The sequence below is a fragment of the Odontomachus brunneus genome, unplaced genomic scaffold (genome assembly GCF_010583005.1).
Source record: "Odontomachus brunneus isolate Ranch 3 - 2012 unplaced genomic scaffold, Obru_v1 Obru_scaffold_256, whole genome shotgun sequence".
NCBI classification, from domain to species: Eukaryota; Metazoa; Arthropoda; class Insecta; order Hymenoptera; family Formicidae; genus Odontomachus; species Odontomachus brunneus.
The window spans coordinates 130,120-144,622 of NW_022639706.1; the positions used below are offsets into that span (position 1 = coordinate 130,120).

Here is a 14,503-nt window from a genome sequence, read left to right on the forward strand (position 1 = left end):
GATCTTCCTCTTCTTTCTTTTACTAGACCCATTTTATTCTAGATTTGAAGCTGGGAAATCTAGTCATCTTAATCTTACTTTCTGATATGTACCAATATCTACACCTATATTTTGTCTGTTTTTGTCTATAGGTACTTAGATAGGAGCCAAAGAAATTAAACATGTTGACTCTAATGTTCAACCTGGTTCAGTACACTATAAAGCACATGAAAGATTATTCGAATAAAACTGAGATTAAAGATATAGATACAGCTATATCTCGTTTAGAATGTGCAAGAGGTACGACTGAAACTGCAGAGGAAAAGAAAATATTGAATGAAGAGGGATGTTACTACAAAACAGGAACCATCACCAATGTTGCTGTGGATTTTGTCACAATAGATAATCTTTATGTGTATGAAAAAAATGACCACTTGAGCAATAATCTAAAAGTGGGTGACGATGTTTACTATCTGGCATTACTACGGGACCCGAATGCGAAATTAAGAGTAATAAAAATTATTTCTCTAACAAATAATGAATCATGGGACAACCAGAGTGAAATATCAGAAAATAATGTAGTCTACAACCGCATAATACAAAAAAGCTTGATCGCCAAAGTGACTCAACGTGAGGGTCGCATCATCATCGTCGAACCAAACAATATTCGCATCGATTTGAATAAAGTACAATCCGAATTTATTCCTCTTGTTGGTGACTGGTTAACATTAGAATCTCTAGTTGAGGTAAACAATGACTCTCCGGATCTATACGGCGAAATCTTGGAAGTGGATAAAATCAAGTCGCTGCGATGTAATCTGAATGTGGGTGTAATAACTAGTTACGATCCACAAAGTCGAGTAGGAATAATCGATAAAAGTGTGATATTTCATAAAGGTGCCTGCGAGCCGGGCTATGTTCCTTGTGTTGACGACAAAGTAGTGAGCGATAGTATAGAAAGCGATCAAGGAATTTACAGATGGAGATCATTAACTGTAGTACCATTAGTCCAAGTAAGAATTTACCTGATAATGATTATAATAATAAACTTCTCTTCACATATGACAAGATTGTGATCCTATACTTCATATTTTTTTTTCAGACAGGAAACAAGATTCCCCATCAGTCAGTTATAAACAATTTGCATTCGAATGTATCGAGTGACTTACTAAAGAATAAATGCGGAATTATCATAGATGATGAATTGAAATTCAGTTTGGATATAGAAGAAGAGAGTACTCTGACAGTCACGATTCGTAATACTGACGACAATGCTCACGTATTGCGAAACGGTGCGTTTGTGTCGCAAAAAACTCCATCTCAATTATCGGTAATGTCACCGACGAATATGGATATTAGTACGGTAATAAAACCCTCTGAAAGCATTTCGTATACATTCAAATGTAAAGCGAAATTCGTTGGTAGATCCGAGGAGTTGTTCATCTTTAAATTCGAAGACTTCGAGATCGGTAAATTGTTTCACATAACTGTCAATGCAAGAAACGTTTCACGAAACGCTCTTGCTACGTCCGTCGCGCAAAAGCACAGCCAGAAAATCAACTTTGTCAATCTCGATGAAGAGAACGAAATGACATATATCCCCGGAATAAAACCGTATAGACCACCTGCTTTTGTTAAAGTACGCAACGGAATTTTCCACGTGCCGCGATACATTTGGAACATTATCTTGGACAATATGAAGGATGAAAAATCGCAGATAGAGTGCGAAGTTGCTCTAGAAAATGAAATACCATGTCTCCTGAAACAATTAACCTTGCATACGTATAGAGAACGTTTTCATGTTTTACTATACTTGGAAGAAATAGCTCAGACGCTCAACATACAACAATACGACATAAAACACGCGGTCATGCGACGATACGAAGAATATCTTACACTAGAAGTGCCGGGGTTAGTTGAAAAACGACTTTCTCTTCTGATCGGTGATAGAGCTGTAGTATCTTTCCACTGGGATAGCTCTCAAGGTAATATTTATCCTGAAAAAAAACTTGAGTGTGTTTTAATGTTGATTTACTTATGCGTCAAATTTACGAGCAATAACCGAATTATTAAAACATTAAAAGTAATGTTGAACTATTTTTAACGTAAAGTTAATAATCTTAATAATTTTTATTTTTATTTATAATAGGAAAACTGAAACATGAGGGCTACATTCATAAAATCAAAAGCAACGAAATCTTTCTTAAGTTTAATAAACAATTTCATCAGGACTATAAGAATGAAACTTGCCAAGTGACGTTTAAATGCTCGAAAACTACTTTTCAACGTTGCCACAATGCTATTAATTTTGCCATTAATCATCTCGGATCTGTGACTTTATTTCCTACCAAAGTAGTGGAGAAGGAAGCGCAGTTTCACTTACAGGAGGACGAAGTCGAGGAGAAACACGTTCGTACGCGAATCTATAACAAACTAAACGGATCCATGTCATCCGCTGACTCCTCTAATAGTATCGCTTCTGGTAGCGATGTATCTGTTGATAGTGCAGTCAGAACATCTCCAAGAATGTCAGTAGTAGAGAGGCTTTTCAACGTTAAGCCTATTAAATCATTACCCGAAGAGACGACTTCGTCTTCGGAAACAGAATCTAATTCGAATTTCCAAATGAATCTAGCGAAGTGTAACGATAATAATAAAACTAATATAATCAGCAACACACTCTCAAAGAGAGCAGATGAACAGACTACCCAGATCAATGATGAATTAAAACCCTATATCAATCAGATAAAAAAGCGCAAATTAATTTGGTATGATAAAAGATTGAACTACTATCAAAGGGAAGCCGTGAGAAACATACTGAAGGGATTAGCGCGTCCACTACCCTATGTGATATTTGGTCCACCTGGAACGGGAAAGACAATAACACTTTGCGAGGCGATTCTGCAAATTTTTACAATGGTACCCGAAAGTAGACTTATGGTGGCAACACCATCGAATAGTTCAGCGAATTTAATAACAGAACGTTTGTTGGATAGTGACATACTAAAACCTGGTGATCTGGTATGTTTTTCTTTCTTCTAAATGTTAATTCTTCACAATTTAAGATTTTTCATCAATATTAATTTAGAATTAGAGAATTCAGATCATTAAATTAGCTTACACTTATTTATAGTATATGTATGTTGTAGGTCCGATTAATAGCTCATCATTGTCTATATGACGATTCTATACCTGAGAAATTGCTGCCTTATTGCGCTACAGCGGATTTAGCGGAAGAGGGAACGAACGTACGCTCTTCTTATTTAGGAAAGGGACCCAGATTGAACTGTACTATGTCTGTGCTAGGTCGTCATCGAATCACCATCGGTACCTGCACCACTTTAGGGATATTGTACAACATGGGTTTCCCGCGCGGTCACTTCTCCCATATTCTGGTGGACGAAGCAGGACAAGCAACCGAGCCGGAGATTATGATACCGTTAAACTTTATTCATTCTGACCAAGGCCAAGTGGTTCTTGCGGGCGACCCGATGCAACTCGGACCCGTCATACAGAGCAAACTAGCTGCGCGCTACGGATTAGGCGAGTCGTTTCTGTCGAGATTGTTGCATCAATTTCCGTACCAGAGAGACAACGAAGGATTCGAGAATCATTACGACCCGAGACTTATCACAAAGCTCCTCATAAACTATCGTAGTTTACCGGAAATAATGGAATTACCAAATTCACTATTTTATGACTCCGAATTATTGCCGCATGTACGTACAACCATTATTGATATCATCCTGGATTCAGTCTTCCATAAATTAATTACAATTCGTAATTACGTACTCTTGCGTTGTATTTAGATATCGTCTAAGAAGAGCAAGGAAGCTAAACTCTTAGAAACGCTGAGAGCAGAATTGCCCGAGAGAAACGGATCACCGCCGGCTATTGTTTTCCACGGAGTCGATGGCGAGAACTGCAGAGATTCTGACAGTCCGAGCTGGTACAATCTCGAAGAAGCGACACAAGTGTACCTCTACTTATTGAAGTTGTATAAGTATGGACTTAAACCAGATGACATAGGAATTATAACTCCTTATCAAAAACAGGTAAGCATATTTAACTAACGTCCTATTTATTATCTTACATGTATTGTATATCTTATCATGTATTATATATTTGTTACATATTTAGTATCGCGCATATATTCTTCCTGTTCTTCTATCAATCGCTTTTCTTGAATTCAGGTAATGCAAATCAAAGACTTGCTGTTTGAATTAGATGTCAAAATACCGAAAGTTAGCAGTGTCGAAGGATTCCAAGGACAAGAAAGAAAAGTGATTATTCTTTCGACTGTCAGGTCGTGTAATAATCTAATCGACGAAGACATCAAACACGCCCTGGGATTTGTCGCTTCGCCAAAAAGACTCAACGTTGCAATCACTCGCGCTCGCGCTCTGCTGATAATTATTGGAAATCCCAAATTACTTTATATGGATCCATATTGGAGAAGTGTTTTTATATACTGTATGAATCGTGGTATGTACACGGGATGTAATTTTCAACATGATTTTAACATAAGTGATATTTCTTAATTATAATTAACGTAAATTATTGTAATTCTGAACAAAAGATCACAATTTTTAAAAAAAAAAAAAAATAGAATAGTTAAAGTTCCTTCTTAAAATTCTTAGATGAGATATACTATCTTTTTATTTTTACCGATAATTTCGTGTATCAACACAAAATATTCCAAGGTTAATTGATTATGATCCTTAATCTTAAAGTAAAAATATGATTATGTAAAATAAATGCGATATTTCCTTTTACAAAATATTATGGCTTATTAGTGTCAATTATCAGTTACAGAATGAATTTTGATTTTATACGTGTATCTTTTATACATGTATCTTGATATTAGGTTCAACAAACAAATAAAAGTACATCTGTTTTTCACGATGACACTGGACTTCATTATTTCTTTATATTTGGAAGGTACATTGTATTAAGCCTATTCACTGCAAATAGTCGTTGCTGGAATATTTCTTTTGCACATTGTTTTTCCATATTGTGTCAAGATGTCATAAATCCAAGTTCCAGGAGTGTTGATACTGAAACGAAATTTGATCATTCATTACGTTTATGTATAAAGAACAAATTTCAGAATATCTCTATCTTTTTTCTAATTACTTTCCACAATGGCATAATGATGGAAACACAAAGTCGAAACATTTTAGAACAATTGATAAAATCAACGAGATAGTTATTCAATACCTTGCACTTACGAAGACGACAAACGAGAACATGCCTTAAAATGATACATTCAAAACCATACATTATGAAACATTTATCTCGTTAATATCTGTATAGATAGTTTCTTTTCACGTCTCATGTTTATCGCAACATGTTATACATTAAACAAATCATGTGACACCGTGCGCCGGTATGATCATGAATGATACTGACCTCTGTTAGTTCCACACTATACTTACTGGGTCTTGATTCTTCGCCTTTAACTTTCTCTCGATTAGATTCTCTAGTGCTTCGCTTCGTACGCTCAAGGTCTCGATTTTCTCCACCAATTGTTGATACGGCGATGCCGGCTGTCCTCCCATTACCACATGTCCTAATTTGCTGTCAATCTTGGCATCCAAGCGTGCATTACGGATCAAATTCACAATCCAACATTCCGCCACGTCCGCCTTCATATTCAACTTCTCCGCAAGCATCCTATAAGTAATATAAAAAAGTGTAACCGATAAACGATTAGTACAGATAATTTCGAAAAGAAACTACATACCCAATACTGATACACTGATGAATTCTACAGAACGTCTCGAAAATCATTAATCGAGCATTTTCTACAAATTCATTCAACAGAGCAATCAGGAAGAAGTCATTGAAGACAACAGTCTGACATTCTTGCAGCTTCTGTCGAGCACCGTCAAAGTCGAAATTAACATACAAATGTTCAAGAAATTCTGTGATGGGATCTCGATAAGTATAAGATTCCTATAAAAATAAAAATCTTTTAAAAGATTTGTCAGAATCTTGTCAAGTTACAGTTAAAGTTCTTATTTAATTTAAAGTTACTATCTCATCAAGAGAGATTATGTGGATTGTTATAGACTGTGTATATAAATGAAATTCTAAAATTTTTAACCTGTTGTATGACTTTCACAAGGTCTTTCAAAATTGATCGTCTAGAACGATTGACAATAACAGCAGCAGCCAAGTAACGAAGTATATGTGGGCACATTGTTTGAATAGCATTTAAATAGCTGTAACAATGTTATCTGCGTTATAACTTTCTTACAACCTATACGTTTTATAATATTATTATAAATTATTGTTTAAAACATTATACATACTGTGGTCGGTAGAGGAACATCTCAATAATAAGGTCTCTCCCCTTTACATGATTAAAAAATACAAACAAACTCCAATGAATGAGCCATGTACGTTGCTGCAATACTTGAAGTGAATTACCAATAACATTACTGTCTATGTACTCTCGCAGCTTGTTTACATCCTCCAAAGCTGTTTCCCAATTCTGTACAAGGATCTCTGATGCTAATTTTCCCCATAAGACATTTAAATAATTCTAAAAATTAAATATGTATCTTCTACATATATACACACATAATATTATATATTAATTTTATAATTTATCATGGACATTCATTGAGTACCTTATCAGTAGGTGGCATAATCAACATGTAGAAGTATAAATATGATGTTGAAACTGAGTAATTACCACATTCATAGCGATACTTTGCTAACTTTACAAAGCTATCCATCATCTCTACTCTAAACTGTAACATAATGAACAAAATTAATTATTTTATCATATATTTCATCTTATCATATCAATATCATAAATTATTAAAAACACACACACACACACACACACACACACATATATATATATATATATATATATATATATATATATATATATATATAGTCTGCAAAAATACACTTTAATGAAATCTTTTGTCTTTAGATGTTTCATTACAATGTATTATATTTTACTTACATCTGACTCCTGAGTGAGATAATTATTAAGTGTTTTTGAGTCACGCATATTCTCCATTTTCTTCATAACTTCCTCATTATTCATAAGAGCTACAACCACTGAAACATTGTTCTGGAGTGAACTAAGCTCTTGAAGTACATCAGCACGTCTGGCCTTTAATTCCTAAGCCAAATACATTATCCATTCATACTTATCGTATAATGTGAATATACAAAATATATAAAAAATAATAAAAATAAAAAACCGATGATAGTTCTTGTACATACATCAGTAACATATGCATAATTCATTGTATCATTAACAAACCTCTGGTACTTCCAGATTGGGATAAAGTTGTTTTCTAATGTCGATCGTATAGTCAATCATATTCGTCTTACTGAGAATATCGAGTTTTGCTTGCAATAGCTCATCTTCATCATAAATCTGTAACATATCAAATGTAACATAACCAACAAAATGCCACGCCGCACATTTCATTTTCACAACGTACTTGTTTAGCCGATAAAAATTCCAACAAAGGAAATACAAGATGACGATCAAGATATTGACCTATGCGAGATGTTAAGTCAAATTTAGCCATCGTGTTTTCGTTTTATCGCTTATCTCGTGGTAATTCAACCTAACCACGTTTATCAAAGCGGATGGAAAGACCTCTTATTTTCCTTCAGTTTTCATACAATAGTATTCTGAACTATATTTTTAGGAACTTTCTTATGGAGGATTCACATTGAGTGCTTTCCAGCTACGTACACTAGAGGTTTGTTCTTTCCAGATGCACTAGTTCAAGAAGTGTACACAGGTGCGTTCTTTCTAGCAGAAGTAACGTAAAGGTACAAATCCATGCAGCGGAATTGCGGAGCGCGGAACAAGAGCGGAATCAATCACGAATGTTCCGCAGTTTTTGTCGCACGGATTTTCAATCCCTAAGTACCCATGGAGCGGAATGAGCGTAAGCGGAATGAATAGCACGTAACTAAAATGACTTTTAAATTAATGTTTTATTACTCGTTTTTATTATTATATATATAAATACTTAATTAAATGTATTTTGTATTAAAAATATTGACTGAAAATGTTAAAATTTATAAAATAAGTTTTAAGGCAGTTGTAACTTTTTGAAATAATGACTCGCGATTGAGCGAGTGCTCATTCCGCTCCATAAGTACTTAGGGTGCAAACCCATGCAGAGGAATAGCGGAGCGCGGAACGAAAGCGGAACCAATCACGAGCGTTCCACGTTTTTCAACAATTTTTAGTGAAATCTGCGGAATAGTTTTGTCGCAGCTGCGTAATATATGCATACTTCTATCATACAATAGACGTGGCCCCATATAACCTCAAATTAATAAGAACAAACAATCCAGCTGGCCAAGTTTATTAATATTCAGCACAACATAACCGCTATGCCATGAATTTAAGTATACCCATACAGCGGAATAGCGGAGCGCAAAACGAGAGCGGAACCAATCACGAGCGTTCTACATGTGATCTGTTCTTTTCAGCTGCACTGCTGAACTGGTGTAATAAGTTAGAGTGAGAAAACATATATTTGTCTCACTTTAACTTATTGCATCAGTTCAGCAGTGCAGCTGAAAAGAACAGATCAAGTTTTCACTCGTGATTGGTTCCGCTCTCGTTCCGCACTCCGCTATTCCGCTGCATGGGTTTGCACCCTCACAATGGATGCGTAATATATATATATAAATCCGTCATTTTTAGCATTGAAACAAGAGCTCTTAAGTCCCCACGGACCGGAATAAGCACATCGCGGATTTTGCTCAACCAATCGCAAGTCATTATTTCAAAAAGTTAAGTTGGTCACACACACTTTCCGTAACCGTAAAGCCCGTATCAGACTACCGACTGCACAGACCGACCCGACTGCCGACTCTCAATGGACCAATCACAGTGAGGCGCCGAGTCAGCGCCTCACTGTGATTGGTTCATTGAGAGTCGGCAGTCGGGTCGGCCTGTGTAGTAGATAGTCTGATACTTGCTTAAAGGCAAAATCACATTAGCGATTGGTGATTGATGATTGATGATTGAAGATTAGATTTTGATGAATCAACGAACTTCAACCTTGGCTTGCTTTGTTCCAATTGGTCAAGTTCCAATCTTCAATCGTCAATCATCAATCGCCAATCGCTAGTGTAATTTGGCCTTAAGACGTAAGCAGTAAGCAAATTGACCAATCTCAGATACTGATCTTCTTACGGTTCAAGAATCAACGACCGTAATTGGTCAATTTGCTTACTGCTTATGTTTTTCTGTATACCACGGCCTTTAAGTTTTCATTGTAGACGATGCTTTATTGCACTAATTCAGCAGCACTGCTAAAAAGAACAGACCATAGGTGATGGATAGCGGCATAATGCGGGGAGAAATGTAATGGTGGGCAATAAGTATTTTCGAGTAAAATACGGCTTTTATTAAAGTTAATTTTAAGATTCAAAGTGTTTCTGTATTATCGAGAAAAATTTTAAATTGACAAAATGCCACCGAAAAAGGCACCGGCACCGAGTAAAAAAACGGAACAAAAGAAAAAGGAAAAAGTTATTGAGGTAGAAAGCGGTCCCCTTGTCTTTCTAACCAAAAACTTGCAAATTCCCACATGTTTCCCACATGTTTCCAATATACATACATATAGAAATCTTGCATCTATGCTTGCTGTAATTGATATACGCTTTCAAACGAAATATGATTTTCCTAAAGCACAAGTTTTCTTTCAGGATAAAACGTTTGGTATAAAAAACAAAAAGGGTGCCAAGCAGCAAAAATTTATTCAGCAAGTTGAAAAACAAGTGAAATCCGGCGGTGTTAATCCACGCAAACTTGAAGATCCCAATGCAAAGAAACTAGAGAAAGAGAAGAAACTCAAAGAGCAAAAGGAATTGGCGCTTATTTTCAAACCTGTTCAAACGCAAAAAATAGACAAAGGTATGGAGTAGTAAAAGAGCTTGACACATATTGTACATTTCAGCTGATTTTCAACTTGCTCTGCTTAGTGCTATTCCCCCCACTTCATCCTGTGCACACTCTAGGAGCAGCTCAAGATTCAGGAATGTATAACTTTTAATATATATTTCCAATGGCTTTTCACTAATGGAAACAAGTACTTACAAGTCATATGTTCCTGAATCTTGAATGGCACATAGCATGTGCACGAAGCACAAAAGGGGAATAGCATTAAGCAGAGCAAGTTGAAAATTGACCAAAATGTGCAATATGTGCTGAGTCCTGGAATAGTACTATTAGCATAAACAGATGGTTACTGTTACATAAGTATCATCTGTAAAATCTTATTCAAAGTTATTAAGTTAGTAAGTTAGTAAGTTACAATTGTCGTAATTTATACATATGAATATTGTTTTGTATTGTTTCCTAAATAAAGCCCTTTTGTCTGTAGGTTTTCAATTATTTTTAGGTTAGATACTAAAATGACACTAAAGGTAATCAAGATACCATTAAATGCAAGAAACTAAAATTTAGCATAGATATATCTTCAAATTAAAAAATAACATTTGTAAAATAATATTTACAGGTATAGATCCTAAGTCAGTCGTTTGCGCGTTCTTTAAACAGGGACAATGCACAAAAGGAGATAAATGTAAATTCTCTCATGACTTAAGTATTGAACGCAAAGCTGAGAAACGTTCCTTATATTGTGATATGAGAGACGACGATAAGGAATTAGATACAATGGATAAATGGGATGAGGACAAGTTGAAAGAAGTTGTGGAGAAGAAACATGGTGGTGGTGGTAATCGTCCGACAACTGACATTGTAGGTTGAGCAAATGCTTGATAAACATCCATGTAAAAATTATTATAGAAAATCTTTTGAAAACTTGCTTTTAAAAGAAAAGATGAAACAAGATATTTTTTTTTCATTAGATCTGCAAACATTTCTTGGAAGCGGTAGAAAAAGCGAAATACGGTTGGTTTTGGGAATGTCCATCTGGTCAAAAATGCATTTATAGGCATGCCTTACCTCCTGGATTTGTCTTGAAGAAAGATAAGAAGAAGGAAGAAAAGAAAGATGAAATATCTTTGGAAGATTTAATAGAAAAAGAAAGGGCTAATTTAGGATCTAATCAGGTAATATGTAAATAATACACATGAAATATACAACAGACTTTAAATCAGCGAATGAATTTTATAAAGGAAAGCATCATATACTAATTATTTAATGATTTTCACAGACTAAGATAACGCTAGAGACATTCTTAGCTTGGAAGAAGAGAAAGTTGAAGGAGAAGGAAGAACAGGCAATCAAGGATGAAGAAAAAAAAAGAAACGATTACAAGGCTGGTCGACAAGTCGGCATATCAGGCAGAGAAATGTTTTACTTCAATCCAGATCTCGCAACTGGAGATGGTAATATTTCATTCAAAACACAGGTTTCCTCCGAACTTTACGTACAACATGAATATCGTATATTTTTTATTATCGTAGGTATCGATGATGGAGACGAAGCAATATCTAGTTATGTTCGCGAAGAAGATGATTATGAAGATATACAATATAGGGAACTCGATACAGATCGTCTAGCTTTTGAAGCTAGCGAAACCGACACTATGGGTATCACTGTAGCTGCTGCAGATCGATTAAAGGTCAATAGTATCGCTGATAATGATAAGAATGTTGAAGGTACAATATATAACTATATTAAATAATGTGATAATCTTTAATTTATAATGTTAATTGATCAATATTTTAATAATTAAAAAACAATTTATAGTTAAGCTTAGGTAAATTTTCAGAGATTTTGCGTGTGATATTCATATAAATTCAAAAACTTTATAATTAATTTTTATTTCGATATCAGATTATCAAGACATTAAAATGTTTTCTATTAGTGACTGTGGAAGAAGGTGCTGCGGCGTTAGCTATCAATGAAAATCTCTTCATGGAAGAAGACCTGGAAGGTTTGGAAGAAGAATTGGGGGACCTGGACTTAGAGGAGTAATCCAGATGTCCCGATCGTGTCTCTCCTCACGTAACGTTGATTCCACTCCTCCCATCCGTTTTTATCAACTTCATTAACTTTAACGTATCGCCAGAATTAGTCTCAAATGCATTATATACATATACTTTTCAACATATTCACACATAAATGATGTTTGTATATTTGAGAATGTGTACAAAGAGCTGGTTGCGCAAACCAACCGTTATATTGTAAAATGAAATGAACAAGAATAATAAGATAAAATAAGAATATTGCAGTATTCATAAATATATACTAGAGATATCTGAAAAATGGATCTACCCGTTGCACATCAATGGTGTGATTCTATAACTCGTTTGCAATTAACTACAGTCTCGTTATCGTTGCGTAGCTTTTTGGTGACTACGTTTACACGGCAACGTTAATCCGAATTAGTAACTATCGTAGTAGTGAATTCTCGAATTCGATTGGAGTACATTTAGATCTAAAAGAATATACTAATAAAATCCAAGAATTCACTAACTACGGTTGTTACTAATCCGAATTAACCACTGAAATATTACTATCTGGCTGCCTCTTGAGATGTGTAGGATGAGAGAGAGGTACCTTGTTTCCTCTCTTATCCTTGTCTGGTTCATAGTCGAGAGTGGGGAGAATGTATACACTCATGGTCTGAAAAGTTTGTGCACCGATTTTTCGTTTTCGATTTGTAGATTTCGGAACGCGTCCCAACTTCAGGGCTGCGTTCAGATTCTCTACCCGGGTGCATTCTAATACTAAAAGTGCTATAGTATATGTAACATATACTATAGTGTTTCTAGTAATAGAATGCACCTGGGTAGGAAATCTGAACGCACCCCAGGAAAGAGACAACCACTGCTTGACACGCCAGCGCCGTCACTTATTACGAAAGCAGAAGGATGGCATATACGGTATATGCCATTGTTACGTCCCGGCGGGTTGCGGCCACGTTGTCGTGAAGAATAGCGCTCGAACCCTAGCACAGGATCAAATCGCAATTTTTCGGGCTAAACGAATCGCGTGATTCTACCCGGGGATCCGTGCGATCAAGGGTAATCGCGATGGATTTCGCGCAAGACGCGTAGTATAACCACCGTAGTGTAACCTTACGGTGGGTCGGACAGTCGCAGGCTTTAATCGTAGTTTCGCGCGTATAGAAATAATATAGATAATAACTTACCAGTCGTCCACCGTGCGGTTGCTCTCTGTACCTCTGGATGGCGCTCTCGTGGCTTACATGGATCGGCACCTCCTGGGGTGCGTTCGAAAACACTGAAAGTCCACGACGGAAAGTGGCTGTGGTGGATAGGCTTGGTGGGGTTAGTGGAGTTGGTATCGAGAGGAGTTTTCGAACAGCCATGGAAGAATGCTCAATGTGACATACTACATGTGTGTTGTGCCTACATATGTGTGTACAAAATGGCTGATCGAAAGCGTATTTCGACATTAGCTATAATTGCTTCTCAGCAAAATAATAATAAATTAATAAATTTAGTAATTAATTAATTAATTAATTTAGTAATTATTAATTTATAATTTAGTTATCTGGAAAGTTAATTGGCTATATATTTCTCGGTCCGAGAACTCGGATCGATTTCTAGCATCGTGGGCACCAGGCCTAAGGAAATTTATAAACTTATTTATTACTCCTTACCTTTAACATCGTATATATAGACATTTCCCTTGTCATCCTTTTGTATATTTTTTTAAATATCCATGCATAAAATATGACGACCCGAGATTAAATTTTCCATTTTTTTTCACAAATTGTTACTGATTCGTGACTTTTAACGTGCCTCGTATCTCGTAAGAAAATTTCAGAACCTATAAAATACAAAAAGCTTAATAAGCTTTATTTATATTTAAAGACAATATTCTGACAATATACATCACTATAGAAATAAACCTAAACCTGGCTAACCTACACTGCTGTATTTAAATTTTTTATCTTACCGTGATGGCTAATGGTTGTACGAATGTTTCGAAGAACAAAAAACCATAAATAATTTAGTAATTTCATACTGTATTGCACTCTTTGCGCACTCTCCACCATCTCCACCGATTCACACCGCGCAAAAGAGAGTGGAGAAAAGTCACACGAGTGGTCCACGGAGTACGGTTTTCGAACGGCCATGGTCGCATGGTCAGTGTGCCCACTAGGGGTTTTCGAACGATCTGAGTGTGACAAAATACACACGGGTGATGTTTTCGAACGCACCCCTGGACCTCTAGATGCTGCCGACTCTGGGGAACCTCGTTCTGGGCTGCGTTCAGATTCCCCACTCGGGTATATTCTATTACTAGAAGTGCTATAGTATATGTGACATATACTATAATGTTTCTAGTAATAGAGTGCACCCGGATGAGGAATCTGAACGCACCCCTGGATCGCACGGCGGCGAGTTCGAATATTCGAATCATTTGTAATTGACCGATGAGCACTAGGGAGGAACACCGCACGTGGCGGTTTCGCTTAGGCGTAGGAGGAAATGTGCCGTGTAAGGATGTTCGAATGGGAGGGAATAGAAATAGAATTACTACAGATAATATATATATATATATATATATATA

General features: G+C 36.0%; 3 protein-coding genes across 4 annotated transcripts in view; 2 read left to right on the top strand and 1 right to left on the bottom strand.

Moving 5' to 3' along the window:
* Positions 1–4,587, top strand: part of LOC116852809 (probable RNA helicase armi) — a 5,296-nt gene extending 709 nt beyond the window's left edge. Inside the window, exons 2-7 of the mRNA XM_032833495.1 lie at positions 132–992; positions 1,082–1,964; positions 2,129–3,000; positions 3,129–3,698; positions 3,789–4,034; positions 4,173–4,587. Coding sequence (XP_032689386.1) covers positions 162–992; positions 1,082–1,964; positions 2,129–3,000; positions 3,129–3,698; positions 3,789–4,034; positions 4,173–4,520 — 3,750 coding nt within the window. The 5' untranslated portion in view covers positions 132–161 and the 3' untranslated portion in view covers positions 4,521–4,587. The remainder of the gene's footprint in view (positions 1–131; positions 993–1,081; positions 1,965–2,128; positions 3,001–3,128; positions 3,699–3,788; positions 4,035–4,172) is intronic.
* Positions 4,588–4,744: 157 nt separating this feature from the next.
* Positions 4,745–7,649, bottom strand: LOC116852810 (eukaryotic translation initiation factor 3 subunit E). Of its 2 annotated transcripts, none has more exons than XM_032833497.1 (9): positions 7,455–7,649; positions 7,271–7,387; positions 6,965–7,126; positions 6,618–6,740; positions 6,297–6,529; positions 6,089–6,206; positions 5,726–5,937; positions 5,392–5,655; positions 4,745–5,036 (listed from the first exon to the last, which is right to left on the bottom strand). In XM_032833497.1, the coding sequence occupies exons 1-8, from the start codon at positions 7,542–7,544 to the stop codon at positions 5,397–5,399; spliced, it is 1,314 nt and encodes a 437-aa protein (XP_032689388.1). In that variant the 5' UTR covers positions 7,545–7,649; the 3' UTR covers positions 4,745–5,036; positions 5,392–5,396. The 2 variants fall into 2 exon arrangements, with proteins under 2 accessions (XP_032689388.1, XP_032689387.1); XM_032833496.1 differs by having other exon boundaries at positions 5,418–5,655; positions 7,455–7,648.
* Positions 7,650–9,328: 1,679 nt separating this feature from the next.
* LOC116852803 (zinc finger CCCH domain-containing protein 15 homolog) lies at positions 9,329–12,181 on the top strand. The gene is made up of 7 exons (XM_032833480.1): positions 9,329–9,525; positions 9,694–9,901; positions 10,506–10,747; positions 10,858–11,061; positions 11,166–11,340; positions 11,419–11,613; positions 11,823–12,181. Exons 1-7 carry the CDS (start codon positions 9,457–9,459, stop codon positions 11,930–11,932), a joined length of 1,203 nt encoding a protein of 400 aa, XP_032689371.1. The 5' UTR covers positions 9,329–9,456; the 3' UTR covers positions 11,933–12,181.
* Positions 12,182–14,503: the final 2,322 nt, after the last annotated feature.